Source organism: Corythoichthys intestinalis, chromosome 18, assembly GCF_030265065.1.
Source record: "Corythoichthys intestinalis isolate RoL2023-P3 chromosome 18, ASM3026506v1, whole genome shotgun sequence".
Lineage (NCBI taxonomy): Eukaryota > Metazoa > Chordata > Actinopteri > Syngnathiformes > Syngnathidae > Corythoichthys > Corythoichthys intestinalis.
This window is the reverse complement of record NC_080412.1, coordinates 8,127,356-8,145,897: the sequence shown is the minus strand read 5'-3', so window position 1 is coordinate 8,145,897 and position 18,542 is coordinate 8,127,356. Positions and strand designations below refer to the sequence as shown.

Sequence of the window (18,542 nt, the reverse complement as noted above, 5' to 3'; positions counted from 1 at the left end):
TTATGCTCATCAGTGTCTTAAGTGTCTGTTTGCATTGTGTTTTGGAAAGCATGTTAGCACTTGAGAGTGTTTGATAGTAAAGTTGTCTCTTTTTTTATGAACAAACCACACACATAAACCTATTCCTATAACTGCTTAAAGGTAACCACGGATAGAAAGACTTGTAGTACTTAAAAGGTAAATGTTATTATGAGTTAAAATAATTTAATATTGAAACCCCTCTTTGTGTTTTCATTTTTATACAATTTGTAAAATTAAGGGCAGTTTACATGGCGACTCTGCGACACGAAGAAGCAATGACTGTGTTGCGGAGTAGCCTCGCGTTCTTATGGTGTCGGCGAAGACGGAGGGCAAAGATGCAAACCTTGGAATCCTGCCTCCAAAGTGGAAGAATTCGATTGCGGGGGCTTGAAGTGGGCCTTGCTCTGCATACATATCAAAAGCTCCCGCGGCACGGGACCGCGCCAATAACGTCAGCACTCGTACACGTCACATTGGGCGTGCGCAGCTGTGCAACTAAACATTAAAATCAGCAAATATGGTGGAACGTCGGCTTTAATTTACTGTTTTTTATAATATTTTTAATTTAAATATGTTGAATGTTTCCATTTTTGTGTCGTTTTGAACAAAAGAAAATGCCATTGCTTGGAGTGGGCAGGCGTTTGTCTTCTGGGCTGAGGAGGTCAAAGTGCATCATTCGCTGTTGCCTTGGAAATCTGCACTGCCCTATAGGGCATGGCATGAATACTACACCGTTTTCATGCGGAATTGCGACATTGTTCGAATGGAGACGGAACCATATAAATGCAAACATGAAATTTTTCGTCTTCTCTGTGTAAAAGGCCCCTTAGTTTAACTAGTATGTCGCCATTGTTGTTGACGTCGCAGGGCGGTGACGTCACATGGTTACGCTGCCAGGCTTCCAGAGTATGACAAGCGACATAAACATGTCATCTTTTCAACTCATTCAATTTGAACCCGAGAAGAATATTAATGAGCATGACAACACTGTCGATATTTCACAAAACAAGCAGCAAAAGCAAAATGAACAGGAAAGACGGGATGAGACGGAACAACAGTAGGGAGGGCTGGGGGGAACGGTGTTCTGCCAAAATGTCCTACAAGAGGTGAATTTGACACCCAAAGTACTACAGTGCGCTTTCAGCTTGTTTTGTTTAGATGCATACAGACCAAACATACTTAACCCTTGAGAGTCGAAGGACGCGCCGGCGCGTCCTCAGCGCACGTCGTCTTTGAAGCACCCTCGCGTTTTAATTACGTCACCCACATGCCGTTGGTTGGTCTCGTTTTAAAGTGCGGAAGTTGCGGTTTACTCTCGTTGTTATTTGAAGTCAATCGACCAACTAAAACGTGAGATATTGTCATTTAAGTTTTATAGTTTTATTGTCCTCTCAAAAAAACATTAAAACGCTGCATGGATCATTTGTTTATGTCTATATTTCCATAATTTCTTGTCCTTTTTCAAAACGGAAGCTCCATGAAAAAAACACAAATCAAACGAACCCTTTCGAAGTCACAGTGGAAGCACGAAATGCGTTTTTTTTTTTATAAATATAACTGCCGTGCGAGGTTCCACCGAACGAGAGGCAGGAGTGTTCTGACGCAGCGACGGGCGAGCGACGGCCGTTTGAATCAAGCAAGCGGGCGAGCGACTTTGTGTGACTTTGAGGATGAACGGAAAACTAAATTTAGCGCAAGCAATTGTGCTTTTTGATCAACTTGAGGAAGAGGGTGGTCCAAATTCGTCATCATCGTCTTCTTCGGAAGAGTCCTCGAGTGAAGATAGTGACGGATTTGAACACGTGGGTGACGCCATCGACGAGCAGAGGTAAGCCAACTCACTTTTTTTTTTTTTTAATGCTGTAAAAGTTTCTTTTGATATTGCAAGACAAAGTTAATTTTGATGCAATATAAGTGCGTGTTTGTGTATGTAATAATAAAATGTGCATATCAGATCAAAGTATAATTTGTGGTCTTCTTTCTATATGAAGATTAGGGATGTAGCACATATTCAGCTACGGTATTCTTTCTATTGTCATACATATAGATTTCCATTATTATTTATTGCTGTATATATTTTTATTTTATACTTTATTATTTTCATAAATACTGACTTTTGTTTCATGTACATTTATAGTGACAATGAAAGTAAAGTGAAATGAAAATGGAAGGGTGGAAAGAGGACCGACACCCCATGGAAGTGTGGACTGTGATGTAGCCCTGTGTCTAATTCCAGGACGAAACTGCTTTTCGGAGTGGCATGCCTGAAAAAAATTTAACTTGTTTATTGTAAATATTTTTGAAAATACTTTTTTCCCCAATGTTATATATATATATTTTTTCCCCACAATCAGTCTTCTCAATTTGTGTATATAAATGTGTGTTCAAGAAGCTTGATTGTGTGTACATAGTTTTCATCAGGTGATGGGCCGCAATACCTAAACTCATAAAGAGATGGCCTCTAAACACTTTTTGTGTTAGATGGTATATTTTTTCACTGTTCTTCACTGTTTGGTCTGCTGTATATAACCTGTTTTGACTAGACACTAGAGCATGTATAAATGCAAAAAACGCCTATGGCTATACGTGTTGTTTATGTTGAATTGTCAAATAAAAGACTATTTATTCTAAATTTTTTTGGTTGAATGTTCATCCTAACATGTTGAATAAATATTACAAAGTTTCAAAACGGTTCGTTACGCATGTTTGGTTGTCAATTGGACATCAATATTAAAAATTTTGACAAAACGATTTTGGAATTTTTGGTCTTTTTGGGCCCAAAATTATGATTTATAATTGGTCAGTGAAGGAAACAACAGTTTGGACATGAAGTTCAAGGTGTCACAAAAAAAGGGACCAAACCAGGCCATCGTAAACAATTCTGTCTTTGAAATATAAAGGCAACTTCAAAGGCATGCAAAATCAGACAAAATAGGCCCAGACCTTAAAGGGTTAAGATGCCTTTAGAAAATACTTAAACGCAGAAATATCAAATAAGGGTGGTTTAAAAATGCTACGTGACTAATGTGGTGAACAGATCAACAATCTGCTTTCAAGTGCCTATGACAGCAAAAAGCATGTTTATTTCATATTTCACGCACTATTTTATGCTCCTGAAGGAATTGGACCGCTTGGATGTGTGTGAAAGAGCAGTTGATATACGTATTTATTCAATTTTTTAAATCCCGCGCCATGAAAATGAGTGATTTCCTGGATTTACGAAGAATGCGAATGTGACGTCAGCGGGATAAACATCTTCAGTATATAGCCAATAATACAGTATGCAGAAAGACTGCGGATTCAGTGCTGCAGGCTTTTGTCAGACACTTTTTGCTGTAACTGAACGCATCGCGAGGCTGACGTCACAGTGAGATAGGTCGGTGCTTTAGAGATATTACTTTCATTTTCTTGAGAGCACAGTCAACTGCGGCGGACTATGGGGTTTGTGTTAGAATTCTTAAATAAATGATAAAAACGTGACGAAGCCGCCGATTTCTTTGGCGATGTTACCACAACAATAATTGTCGCTTTAACTTATAAAGACTGGCGAACGGTGGTCGGAAGAGGACCTTGGAGCTGTATTGTTGAGCCAGTTCACGGATGCGCACCCAAGCTCATATTTTTCTATAATTTGCATCTTCATTTCAAAGGTAAGCATCACTTTTTTCCTTGTTTCACCAACTGTACCCACTTTTTTGAAACCTGTGTTGATTTCTCACACTAGAAAATCCGCCCTGCGTTTGTTTGCAGTGATGTCATGTCGTCGTATTTCGAGCATGTCGTCGGATGTAGAAACAAATGACGAGTCAAATTTTACGTCAGATGTCGAAAAGATCGTGTGTCGAAGCAATTGTATGTCGAGGTGCCACTGTACTAGGATCATGGCACGCGTTTTAATGAGAAGGTGGCTTGCATTTTGCGGGTAAACCGAAAATACTCCCTGTCCACCGAGAAGGCCACACGGCCGACGACCAGCGGCTTGTCCCACACCATGGTGGCTGGCCGATAAAAGCGTGCCCGCCGAGAATGCGCTTTTCTCGGCTTGGCCACGAGCAGCACCCCGCTCCGACGCCAGCCGTTTTAGCTGGCCGATCCAGCCCGGTCGGTCATATTCGTGTGCCCCCCGATAACGCGCTTTCCTTGACTTGGCAACGAGCAGCACCCCGCCACCCCCGCTCGGTCATATTCACGTGCTCGCTGAGAAAGCGCTTTCCTCAGCTTGGCCACGAACATGACCCTGCTCTAACGTCAGCCGTTTTGGCCGGCCGATCCAGCCCGGTCAGTCATATTGGCGTGCCCGCCGAGAATGCGCTTTCCTCGGCTTGGCCACGAGCAGCACCCCGCTCCCATGTCAGCCGGTTTGTTCACCAAGAACGGGCCAATTTTGGCAATATTTTATGTGTTTCTAATTAGTAAAAGAGAATAATTGTGGATTACAGTATTAGAGCCTACAAGTCCCAAGTCAGAGGTTCCTGTTTAAAGTCTGCTTTCAACACAAAGCTTCAAAATTGTAAATTATCATATCAGAGAGTGTGCTTTGAAATTGGATTTGGATTGTTTTTATGAACAACTGTAATAAATGAAACTCATTCATTACATTCCGCCTCATTATTTGATTTTGTTGTGTAGTTTCTTTAAAGAAATTAGTCTTTGACACAATTTATATCAGAGCTTTCCCTACAAGAAAAAAAAACGTCAATCAGCAGCACTTTTTTATTTGAATAAAAAAACAACTTTTATATACCTAAAACAGTACAGTTGTAGACTGCAGTTAAGTCAGGAAACTATTAAAATATTATTCTTGAAGAAAATATCCATTTTGTCTTCATTGTTACTTATAACATGCCTAAAACAACTAAGTTAAATTGTGAACGTAATTTAAAAAAGTGATATTCATCTTATTAATCGTTTAATTAATCATCCAATTAATCGTTTAATAATCCGATTAGTCCATTATAAAAATTATCGTTAGTTGCAGCCCTGCAATTTTCACTTGATCCATCCACAATATTTTCCAATTGCCCGAGCAAATTCAAAAGCACACACAGTGAAGGGGAAGGGTGAATCGACTGAATGTTTGAGGCACATGTGCAAGAGAGACAATGAGTGCACTCCAACTGCTCTTTTGTTTCATCAAACCAGGGCAGTGTGGGTCTAAACAGTTACATCATCCGCAGCAAGAAATCCACACATCCCTTGTGTGAGAACATGTGACATGGGTTTTACATCCTATTTCACTGGCAATAGGGCAGCATGTGCGTTGTCTAGACGAACAGACTCAACAATCAAGAGTTAAATCCAATCAGAGTCTGTTTGACCTGTGGGTTAAACTTGTGTTTGTAATTTTCAAGGCCCTGTTTGTGTGCTAGCCTCTGTGCATCACTGCACAGTTGATGGATTGGATCTCACTAACGGAAGGGAATTCATTTCTTTGCGTCACTCTCGGGCTTTTGTGTGAAAGAGGTGAGTGAGCCGTCGGAGCATATTGTGTCATGGTGCTCAGCCATACAGGCAGACAGGCAAATTGATGGAGGGGAAGATCGATAGAAAGATGGATGGGTAGTAAAAGCACACAGAAAATGAAGTGCACAGACAGAAATTGATCACGTCGGAACCTATGCAACTAATACATAAACCAGGCATCCATTCTTAAACGGTGAGCTGTTCTACAGAATAGGCTGCCCAAGGTGTCAGTTTTAATTAGACAGCTGACTGCACGCATTAAAAATAAAATACTACTGCAATAATTGTGAAGTCCTATTGAGGTGAGCAAGGCACTTGTTCACATCTGTTATTCAAATCGTTTTTCACTGGTATGTGTAAACATACTAGTTGACATGTGTTCCCAAGCAGCAACCTTCCACAAGAGCCTTTTCAGCTGAATCACATGCTACAGCGTGAACCATTCAATTTTTCAAGGTTATTACAGATTCAGATTATTTCAGTGCCCTCAACATTATATATCAGCGTGTATCCTATGGTCAGAGGTGGGTAGTAACTAGAGATAGACCGATCATCGGCCGGTCCAACTATCGGCACAGATATTTGACTTATATCGGTATCAGCCTGTTTTTTTAATCCGACCGGCCGATAGAACTACCAAGGGTGTATCAGTTAATACAACTCACTTTTATACTATTCACACTCGCAAAACCACAGGGTTGGATAGCTCCAATTAGCATCTTGTGTGTTTGCAGGGCAGGGCTGCCTTGGCATTGTCGGACAGTGGACTGCTCAGGCAGGCAACCTTTTTACAGTATGTTTTAGTGTTTGGTAACTGCTCAGTATGGTTGTCTAATGCAGTGTTTTTCAACCTTTTCTGAGTCACGGCACTTTTTTTATATTGGAAAAAAACTCACTGCACAGCACAAACTAAAAATGTTCCAAAATTACATTCTGTCCAGTATATTTAGTTATAAAATAATCTCTCGGTGTTTATACTTACTCAGTGTGACACTTGAGCCTGTTTAGCTGAACACAAAGCCAATATCCTGGCAGGAATTGAAGAAGGACACACACGAACCTCTTCAGCAGCTCTCAGTGTCTCTGTTTTTATTTTCTATTTTTCATAGCAGTGTCTTTATCCGCATGAGGGCAAAGCATCTCGCTGACAATGGGGATTTGTTGCGTAGGACTGTCTGACATTACAGCATTGAGAAAAAACAGCAGTCTCAATCTCTCTGAATATTTAGTTACACTGTTCCTTGTATATATGGAGCTACAATTGTCAAATTGCCGATGATGGATGGCTGATGATGCACAACACAAGTCATTTTTTTTGCACAAAAAAAGCTTATTATTCAATAAAGAAACGTATGTGAAAATGACAACAAAATAAACTATATAAAAGGGATGGTGTAATAAAAAAACAAAACAAAACATTTTTATGTGGTGGCATATGACACTTCGCCCTTTCCCCGGGGCTAAGTGTTGGAGGTTGTTGCCGAAGCATTTTTTCCTTCTGCCCCCACATTAGAGTGGGCCAATTCCTTTGCAAGACCCACCAAGAAGTCCACCTGTCTCTCTTGCCTTCCGGTGCATGCCTGACACAACACATATGCATTCAGTCCTGCCATGTCAATCATATTGTCATATTGTGGAGACTGGCCATCTCCGTGTTCCTCCGTGTTTGACAAAGCCAAGGGAGCCCTGGATTTGCAAATATTCAAGATGCTAATTGCAGCTATCCAGAGTGAAACACCCTCTTCACACCTAGGCAGTGACTCCACAGGAAAGTGTAGGGGGGGATTGTCTGCTTGGTTGCTTGTTTGAGTGGTCTATTGTTTGACAAAGCTAAGAAGTCAGTTTGGTATCAGGATCATTTGACGCCCTTCTGGTCTTTCTTTATAGCCAAAAAAAACCCAGGTACTTCCAGTGTTAAAACTAGGTTACTTCGACTCAGATGCAGCCGTACCTCTCTCACCTTCCTGCTGTCCCCTGCACTAGTATTTCCTGTTAGGGCCCTGCCCCATCCTCCTGAGACCTGGCACATCTTAGGCAGGTGTGCATGTTTGCTTCTAATTGCAGGTTGGACATCAGACGGGTGGAGCGGCCACAGGTGCATGCAGTCTTCATCAGCAACCTATAATAGCCAGTGGATGCCCCACCTCGTCGCCCGATCAACTCGTCTGGTTTCGCTGTCTGTTGCTTCTTGCGCTCCTTGTGTATTCACTGTCTAGGTCCCCTGCTCAGAAACTTTTCTTTTGTCACGGGAACGAAGTACATGCTCCCGTCGAGACCTGTGTTTCCCTGGAGTGTCGTCCGCCTCTCGCAATTACAAATGCTTTCGTCGTAATATCTTCATTTATTTTGCTTGCAATGAAAAAAAAAACGAGAATGGGGAAAAAAATTAAATCATTTTCATTTTATACAAAAAAACAAAAAATGGCCCAGAAAAAGGTATTGGCACCCTTTGAAAAATCATGTGATGCTTTTCTAATTTGTGTAATTAACAGCACCTGTTACTTACCTGTGGCACATAACAGGTGGTGGCAATTACTAAATCACACTTGAAGCCAGTTAAAATGGATTACAGTTGACTCAACCTCTGTCCTGTGTCCTTGTGTGTACCACATTGTGCATGGAGAAAAGAAAGAAGACCAAAGAACTGAGAAATTGAGAAGCAAAATTGTCAGGAAGCGTAGACAATATAAAGGCTACAAGTCCATCTCCAAAGACTTGAATGTTCCAGTGTCTACCGTGCGCTGTGTCATCAATAAGTGTAAAACCCATGGAACTGTGGCTAACATCCGTAGATGTGGACAGAAAGGAAAAATTGACGAGGGATTTCAATTAAAGATTGTGCGGGTGGTGGATAATGAACCTCGACTAACATCCAAACAAGTTCAAGCTGTCCTGCTGTCCGAGGGTACAACAGTGTAAACCCATACTATCCGTTAAACGTTTTGGAAGAACGTTCTCTAGTCAGATGAGACAAAAGTAGAGCTTTTTGGGTAAAGGCATCAACATAGAGTTTACAGGAAAAAAACGAGGCCTTCAAAAAAAAGAACACAGTCCCCACAGTCAAAGGAGGTTCCCTGATGTTTTGGGGTTGCTTTGCTGACTCTGGCACTGGACTGCTTGACCGTGTGCACGGCATTATGAAGTCTGAAGACTACCAACAAATTTTGCAGCATAATGTAGGGCCCAATGTGAGAAAGCTGTGTCTCCCTCAGAGGTCATGGGTCTTCCAGCAGGGCAATGACCCAAAACACACTTCAAAAAGCACTACAAAATGGTTTGATAGAAAGCACTGGAGACTTCTAAAGTGGCCAGCAATGAAATTGGCAGTTTGGAGAAGGCAGTGGCAGGCACCCTTCAAATCTCAGAGACCTGGAGCAGTTGGCCAAAGAAGAATCGTCTAAAATTTCAGCAGTGCATTGTAAGAATCTCATTGATGGATACCGGAAGCAGTTGGTCGCAGTTATTTTGTGTAAAGGTTGTGCTACCAAGTATTAGGCTGAGGGTGCCAATACTTTTGTCCTGCCCATTTTTTTGTTTTGTTTTGTGTAAAATGATAATGATTTTTTTTTTCATTCTCTTTTGTACTTTTTCATTGCAAGCAAAATAAATGAAGATATTACTACTACTATGCTCTGTTTTCTCTGTGTGCACCAAATAAGCAATTTTTCAATATTGCTTAAACAGCCGAGAGTTGGGACAAACTGACCGTATGTGTGTGCGTCATGCACGCACGCACAGTTTGAGTCCGATTTTTGAAAATCAAAATATGTCACCCTAGAATGAGGAAGAGCCAGCATGTGTAGTCATTTGTTTTGATACTTCTGCGCATGCGGCTCGGTTTGCTCAGTACGTGTCAGACTGCAAATTAGTGTGCATGCTGAACACTTGAATGGGCTCAATGGACAACGGCAGTCTGAATCGGCACGCCCCAAAAATCAGATATGACAAAAAAATCGGAATTGTGCATTAGGCCCTGCGGTATGAACAAGTTAACGACAATACCCAAGTCGAAAGCCAATGACTCGACACCAGTGCATTAAAATGAAAACAAATAAATAAATAAAAACAGCAAATTTATGTTTTAATCAGATTATTTTTCTTTAAATCTAGTCAAATCTTTTTTTTTAGCGTTAAAGACTAGTTAACAGATCAATGCGTCAGATTTTTCCCACTTTTAGTAAATATTACTTTTGTTCTTATTAAACCCATACTATACCCATCTAAAAAATGGTCATTTTCTTACCTAAATCAAGAAAAAATGCTTTCAAATAATGTTCAGAACAATATCTATTCTTGAAATAAGAACATTTCTTCATTAATTCATTTTGCGATGCACTGTAAGGGAGTTGCTACTTTTAATCTCCTTGTACTATGTATAATGCCAAGTAAAGTCTATTCTATTCTAATCTACTCTATCCTCTTCTATGAGTCATGAACACATTAAAATAGAATTTTTGTCAAACAAGTAACCCAAATTAGGGCAACAAAGTTTCATCACTTCAAAAGGGCAATATTATCAAATTGGCTGACTGCTGACACCTACTGGTGATCATATCAGAAGAAGTGAGGATTCTAGGAAGGATGGCTATCCAACGTTCACGTCAAGAATTTATGGCAAAACAATTGGTGAGCCTTTTGCATCTATCAAATCAGTGTGTAAAACCAGGTAAACAGAAGCACTAAATAATAAAACGTCTGAAGATTTGCAGGCGAAAAAAACATTTACATGCATCTTAAAATATCCAACAAAATGTGGGTGTTCACCCTAGTTCTTCACCAAAACAGTACAGCATTTGGTTTCTACTTAGCTGATATGACGTCTGTGTTATGTTTATTGCGAGAGAGTGTGACAGTGTGAGAGAGCGAGAGAAATAGACATTGTCACGACATGGCTTGGTATGAATTAGCAGCACATTAGAGCATAGGTCTGCTCGCATTTTTGTGTCACGAAGAGTGAGGTAGGTGATAGGCATTATCGATATGGTGAAAGAGAACATTGCCTCACTCGAACGGTATGATATATATTATTATAAAATTTACCGTATTTTTCGGACTACAAGTCGCACCTGAGTATAAGTCGATCCAGCCATAAAATGCCCAACGAAGAGAAAAAAAACATATACAAGTCGCACCGGAGTATAAGTCGAATTTTTGGGGGAAATTTACTTGATAAAATCCAACACATAGAACAGACATGTCATCTTGAAAGGCAATTTAATATAAAAATACAATAGAGAACAACATGCTAAATAAATGTACAGTGTACAGTGCATGAACAACGAAATGTGAATATACTGTCCTACGCTACGGCTCGGTCCTGGCGATCCAGCGAACTCCCAAAAGACAATGCTGGACGTCTGTATAATTTGCTGAATCAATTTGGTCCTCGATAGCAAACAGGTTCGCATCAACGTAAATAAATGATAATTAGGTACTATTACAGTAATAAGTAACAGGTTAGCATGCGTTCGCTATCATTAGCACATCGTTCAAACAACCACACAACTGGCTCTAAGTGTCCGATCGCGGGTGGAAAACACACAACAACAACAGAAAAGATGATACACGCAGGCGTTGCCTCTGTAGAGATCATTTAAAAGCATAAACAATGAAAGTAGGTTCGCAGCCGTCTTTTCTCTCTCGCTAGCTCGCCCACTCACTCACTCACTCAGAACTACGTAGCTGTACGTCTTCTTCTGGCGTGTGAGCACTCTTCTTCACGTAAACAAGTGCAAGTGCGCCCTCACGTGGGCGTGAAAGCGCCACAAACTAAATGCATCCATTTCAAGATAAAAAAGTCAATAATACAATTGAACATACACTGCCAAAGGCAGAACGCGAACGTGGCCATAGCTATAAAGAGTTATTCAGATAACTATATCATAAGAACATGCTAAAAACTTTACAAAACCATCAGTGTCACTGCAAAACACCAAAATAACATGTGAAATTATATCATAATGTGTTAGTAATTCCACACATAAGTCGCTCCTGAGTATAAGTCGCACCCCCAGCCAAAATATGAAAAAAAACGCGACTTATAGTCCGAAAAATACGGTAATGTGGCGTGTCAGTAGTGCTTGGAACGGATTAGTGCACTTACATTTAACATGCGTCTCTATTTAGGAAATGTTCGTGTTGCGAGCAGGGGCTCTGGAAGTCATTCACAGCAGGGGGTGCTGTTTTGTTTTTCCCTATCCAAAAACAGCCGTTTCGGTCTGTCATATTCGCGCTTTTTCTCCATACAAGGCGTGCACAGTCACAGTATGCACGCAGTCTGGATAGTTTACGTACTACTACTAGGCTACTACAAAGACAGCTTTCTATTTCACCTACAATGTGTGTTGGAGTTTTTGTATTGGAAATAAACGTGCCCGTGTATTAAAATGCAAATCCCTGCGGTTAGACAGCGCAATGACAAACACATTTGAAAACTAAAAGTTCCAATGAGCCTTAGTTTAACACCCACTTTTCACAACACTCAAATACAGTGCTCTGCACGGCGGCAGCTCAACGGCAACAACAAACAATATGGCTAGAATGCAAGCTATACGTTTTCCACGGTCAAAATGTGCAGAACTTTTCCTCGCTGGGCACTTTTATAAACTATCATAATCATCTTTATTTTTTACCTCAAATTGAATTTTGAAAAATTTCGCTGTGTATGTAAATTAAAAAATTGCTGATTCATTTTTGCACCATGCTAACTTTTCTGTTCCAATAGCGCCTTATTCAACGTGACCTGGTAGCAAGCAAGGTGTCAGGTGGTGACCAGGCTATTAAAAAAAAAAAAAAAAAATTCAACATATATATTTAATCCACAAAGTTAAAAATTCTATTGTTTCAACATGTTTTATTTATTGATTTATATTAAACACGCAATTATTTCTTTATTTATATATGGCAGAAAACACAGACAAGACTGAAAAAGCAGTTTCTGCTATTGCACTCCTCTTCAAAAGAAACAGCTGTATTTTAAGCCAAAATAACTGTTGTGTTTGATAGAACAATGTCTATATGCTGCCATAGCAGATTCATGGCTCATTAAGCCCCCGAACTATTTTTAATTTGATCGTTTGCTGAAAACCCCCGTTTACAGACGTCGAACAAACGCTTTTGTTTCAAACCAGCCATAAAACGAAGGTAATTATATTTATTATTCAAAATGTCTGTCGTTTTTAGCTTAGAATCATTAATTGATGTCTCATATTTCGTTTAAAAAAAAAAAAAAAAGACCTAAATAATTATTCATTCACATATTTTAAACTTTTAAACAAATTATGTCACAATGAAAAAAATGGCGTATGTAAAAGTCGCGGATATCTACCTTATAACTATCGCTTAATTGTATTTTTTTTTTTTTGTTACTGTTGCATTTTCTCCGATATGCTAGATGATAAATAATCGATCCCCCCAAAAAAAAAAACGTTTAAAAGGGTAAATATATGAAAAAGTAAAAAAATCGCAACTACTCCTTGATGTCTGCGATTTCTGAATCGCGACCCTTGTTATATACCATGTTTCACCCATAAAATCCCCAAAAAATCCAGCTGTGGCCATTCACAGCTGTGTTTTGGCACTCAGTGATACATGCTACATGGAGTTTTTGGATCGAAAAAAGGTAAGTACGTGATAATATTAAATACGCGAAAATAATTAAAGTCATGGCGTCCGTAATTCTGCTCTCGCGTGCTCTCACCTCCAGATAGGGTTTTGCAGTTTAAACTTTCTTTTTTTTTTTTTTTTTAAATGCCCTCATGTTCAAAATTTTTGTTCCCTCAGAAAATTGAGATTTTAAGCTTTCCAAAGATGTATCACACATGCATATTGGACAATTTTGAAAGTTGGCCAAATAGGGGGTCTCAGAGCGGAACTTCAAGTCACCTGAATGTTTTCCGCCATATATATATCTATCTATATATATATATATATATATATATATATATATATATATATATATATATATATATATATCTATATATCTATATCTATATATATATATATATATATATATATGCATGTATTTGTATTAACATAGCATTATTATTATTTGTATTTATACATACATACACATTCTTTGTTTGCATTTATAGGTTTATAACCTACTTGGTGCTTACTGCTTGCAACTCCAAAAAAATCAACAATAAAAAAACCAACAATAAACTGTTAGCACAAGCCGAGTTACCCAGTGTGTTCTCTTTCGAATCCCATTCGGTGGGGGAAAACGCCATAAAAGCGTAAATGGCCAAACAAATGTTTTTCTGCTTCATGCTTGTACAGCGCCACAGCCTCTCACCCTCTCTTTTGCTAAGCAGTGCGACCAAACTGTTTTTCTTGATCATCAGTGCAGCTGGCGTTTAGTACTTAACGTTAACGATGATTGACAGGTTTGTAGCTTTGATCTGGCCAGAGAAGCCTCGGTAGATTTACGATCAAAGGCATAAATGTGGTAATCATTGTTAAACTTGCAGCCCTGTCTGAAGTGTGCTTCACAATATATCGCAAACCCCCCAAAAATTGCAATGATAGTTTTTTCCATTTTCGTTCAGGCCTATTTGACATATATCGGTATCAGCCTTTTTTTTTTTTTTTTTTAAACCGATGGGCCGATATGAAAAACTCCATTTAAAACTAGGAATAGGGACTAAGGATCGCGCCATTTTTCAGAGGATCGGAATCGGGTGAAAAGGATCTGGTTTTTAATTTTAAAAATTACACATTTATGTTTTTTTGCTTCATGCTACTACAGCCTAAGCTGCTGCTGCTTTTCTTGGTCAGCAGTGCACTGAGAGTTTTGCTTTGTAAAGTTCACGATGACTGACAAGCGTTGAAGCTTTGAACTTGCCCGAAAAGCTTGGCAGCGCTACCTTCAAAGACGCCAAATTTGTCAATCATCGTTTAGCTTCTTAAACATAAGTGTGCTGTGGTAACTCATTGCGTGTGTGCGCCGGTTCTTAGCATTGAGCGGATTTGAGTGGACTCAATGAAGCATTCGATAAAGACAAGCATTTTTCTATGTTATTCTTGTTTAAAAATATTTTTTAATTATTTTTTTGGGGAACAACACTTCTTTTCCGGAGAGCTATTTATATAACCTTTTTAGAGCTGAAACGAATACTCGAGCAACTCGAGTAACTCGAGTTTAAAAATGGATCCGAGTAATTTTATTCACCTCGAGGAATCGTTTAATTTTGCCAGCTCTAAGCATCACGTTTTGCCCGGACTACTTTTAATGCGGGCAACGAGCTGAGGGTAGAGGAAGAAGCAATAAAAAAAATAATAAAAAACTTACTGCAGCCGACAGCCGCTACAAACTACGCCGACGTTGCTAAAAACTACGCCCGCATGATGCTAGTGTGGTATCAGGTAGTGTCCGATGCGTCTCATAGATATCGCATGCATTTAGAACTAGATGCGAATTGACAGACTAAGCCGCGCCTGGGCAGCGTTCGTAAACAGCCGCCATCTTTAAGCAGTAGACTTCTCAGAGCTAATAAATATAACGTTATTGTAACTCGCTCACATAACGTTAGCCCTTCAGAGGGCTAGGTTTCTATTGATTATGACCACTGTCGATGCGTGGCTAACGTCTTACATACAGGCTTTATTTAATCTGTAAAAACACAGCACCGTAGTGTGATGAGGGTGTAAAATTAAAACATAATAAATAGGGTTGTTCCGATCATGTTTTTTTGCTCCCGATCCGATCGTTTTAGTTTGAGTATCTGCCGATCCCGATATTTCCCGATCCGATTGCTTTTTTTTGCTCCCGATTCAATTCCAATCATTCCCGATAATTTTTCCCGATCATATACATTTTGGCAATGCATTAAGAAAAAAATGAATAAAACTCGGACGAATATATACATTCAACATACAGTACATAAGTACTGTATTTGTTTATTATGAGAATAAAGATGGCATTTACATTATTAACATTCTTTCTGTGAGAGGGATCCACGGATAGAAAGACTTGTGACTTTTGTGACTAAATATTGCTATCTAGTGTATTTGTTGAGCTTTCAGTAAATGATACTGCAGCCATGCCCCTATGCATGATGGGAAGTGGAACCATGATGGGAAGTAAAACCATGACTGTGCGTCGTGCTACCAATGGATATATCTTCTCTGCTTTGGGAAATAACTTAGGGTGTTACTACAAAGAGCAATTGCCACCTTGCTTCACCACATTGCTTCCCATGATATTTCTAATCATAGGGAGAGGGATTGCAAAATTTTTGCCAATTGAAGAAAGGCTCCAATGGCTGCCATAATTCAATCTACTCATTTTGCGCTGCCTTTTATCTCTCTAAATAGGTAAAACGGCGTCATTACAGATTGAGATCGACAATGGGTGAGAGGGTCGTACAGCGCATATATTAATAGCGTTAAATATTTTAATGTGACACATTTTATAGTAAATTAATATCCCGCCGTTGTCGGGATATTTTTGATAACCCTACATTAAGCCTAAACTAAAGACTCTGGATGAGTGTAACACATTATGTCTGTAACGTTAAATACAATTAGAAAACGATTTAATTAAAATATATACATATTAAAAAAAAGGCATGGCCGATATTTTTTTGCCGATTCCGATACTTAGAAAATAACGTGAACGGACGTGATCGATCGGGACGCCGATCGATTGGGACATCTCTAATAATAAAGCTAACTGTCAGTTTTAGCTCAGTAGTCATTGCTGAATAAAACACCAAGTACCACTGGTCCCTAATGTGCTCCAATGCAGCAGGTATCATACTGTACATTTATTTTGAACACTGCAAAAACTCAAAATCCTATCAGTACTTGCAGTTTAGACTATCTTAAAACTTAACTAGAACTTAAAAATAGCTTGACACAAATGGAAATTCAATTGAAACACGTGGGAAAAACACATTGCTCTCAAGTGATGTGTGTTATCCAGCATTTTTAGGTAAGAAATATGTTTATTTAATAAGATCTAGAAGTTTTTTGAGTGAAAGCAGTGAATTTTTTTTTCCTAGTCACATCTGAGGTGCAATTGTTGGCTGTTTTCAACAATGTACATCGAAAATAAAGACACTCATTGACTGAAAATGGTTCAATATTGGGTTAAATGTCTTTTTTTCTCATGTATATTTATAATTGCTCTTTACCCCCCCAAAAAAATGCTTTATCCGATTACTCGATAAATCGATAGAATTTTCAGTCGATTACTCGATTACTAAAATATTCGATAGCTGCAGCCCTAAACCTTTTATTCAACTTCATAAGAGAGTAGAAAATTCAGGCACTTCTGGAGCTATTATTTTTTATTTGTGTGATTCAAGAAACATGCTTTAGGCATTTCAATGAAGTTCAGCGTTTGCATTATTAAATCTTTATACGCCAATTTTTACGCTTTTATTGCAAATGAATATCGGCCCCTCTAATTACTAATAATCGGTATCAGTCCGGAAAAACTCATATCGGTCAATATCTAGTTTTCACCTGCATTTTTTTTTTTTTTAGTAACTGTTCGTTATCAACATGCAAAACATCCTTTGAGACGTATATCTAGATAAATATGCAATAATTGTCTTAAGTGTAGTATCGAGATTAAATCGAATTGTGTTACAAACAGTATCACTACATATAAGCCAATACACACTCGTACTGTATAATATTTCAAATTTCATCATATAATAACATTGAGACAGTAATAAGAAAAATCAAACGTGGATTACCTGAATCACGTTTTCATAGTGAAAATGAGCACATTCTGCCAGTTTGGGAAAGTGGCCCTTGGTAAAGCAAAGTCTAAATTAAAAACACATACAGCGGGGGGTTAGGCACTAATTCATGGTAACACTTAAGGAGCACAAGTAAAACAAAAGTCATAAATTAGTGCACAGAGAAATAGCAATAGATTGTAGAATGGGGGTGAAAATTTTCAAGCAGGTGAAGGAGGCATGAAAAAGCACATGAACAGGAGTGTGTACACATAAAACGAACGAACAGTGCTGAGTCTTTGTAGGAGAGTGTCTACTAACTTCTTAACATTCTTGACCTTCATGCTTGCTGTGCTGCTGCTGCACGAGCGCATGAGGGGCTCCGTTCGCAGCTCGGGGATCTCGGCGCTTCTTGCCTGAAAATCAGTCAGACCCAAGGACAGACATGTTAGTTTCACTGATTGTTAATGGTAAGAATTTTCGAAATGTGTGGGAATAATAGCCAAAAAAAAGAACACTTATGGGAAATTAATAAAAACAAACTGCTGAAAAAATATAACAAAAATGAAATCACACAAACTAAAACTTGCTTTTTCAGTTACAAGGTTTAAAACATGTCTTCGGTAGCATAAAATCCTCAAAAGATGCCACAACAGCGTGACGGCCGAGCCCTTGCCATACTTCAATGAACAGTGGATGCATGTGGTCATCCAGGACGGTGTATCCCCCATCTGTGGTCACTTTTAGGCTTCTTCTTTTATTTTTATTCTTTTTTTTCCCCACAACATTGTTTTCAGATTTTCCTTGACAGTTTGGGTCACTTAGGATCAAGTGATGTCATTTTTTGTCAAGCCATTTCAGACTTTGTTGTCATTAAGGGTTAGATATAGCAAATACATGTGACTTGACTTGGCAGTTGACCTGTTTTCTCGATGTGGCAAACTGGTGATGGTGGAATGAGGTCAATAGTCCGTGGGTTATTCGTCTACAGGTCCATTTTTCAAAACACTTCATTATCAAGTGGAGTGAGGGTCACTTGTCAGAAATAATGAAAGTCCTGACATTACTTTTCTGGAACATGCATGATGGCTGAGGACTTGAGGCAAGGAGGGAATATGCAAAAGGCTGGTTGAATACAGTAAGGTCCTTAAAAGTGCTATGAAACACGACAAAAATTGACATTAAAATAATATCAGACTATATTTTTCAGATAAATCCTGAAAAAGTGAAAGAAAAGGCTTAATAATGAAAGGAGATCCTGAATAGTCTTCCTTTCCTGTCCTCTGGCAACATGTAATAGCTAGCGCAGCACTAGCAAGCTAGCTAAGATCATCATTCTGTTTGTGATGTCACACCCAGAATTGC

General features: G+C 39.0%; 1 protein-coding gene across 3 annotated transcripts in view; it reads right to left on the bottom strand.

Moving 5' to 3' along the window:
• arhgap32b (Rho GTPase activating protein 32b) overlaps positions 1-18,542 on the bottom strand; it is a 232,415-nt gene that overhangs the window by 130,466 nt on the left and 83,407 nt on the right. For all 3 annotated transcript variants that reach the window (XM_057820954.1, XM_057820953.1, XM_057820955.1), the window contains exons 4-5: positions 17,499-17,593; positions 17,193-17,265 (exon numbers count right to left, since the gene is read on the bottom strand). In XM_057820954.1, the coding sequence (XP_057676937.1) occupies positions 17,193-17,265; positions 17,499-17,593 (168 nt within the window). The remainder of the gene's footprint in view (positions 1-17,192; positions 17,266-17,498; positions 17,594-18,542) is intronic.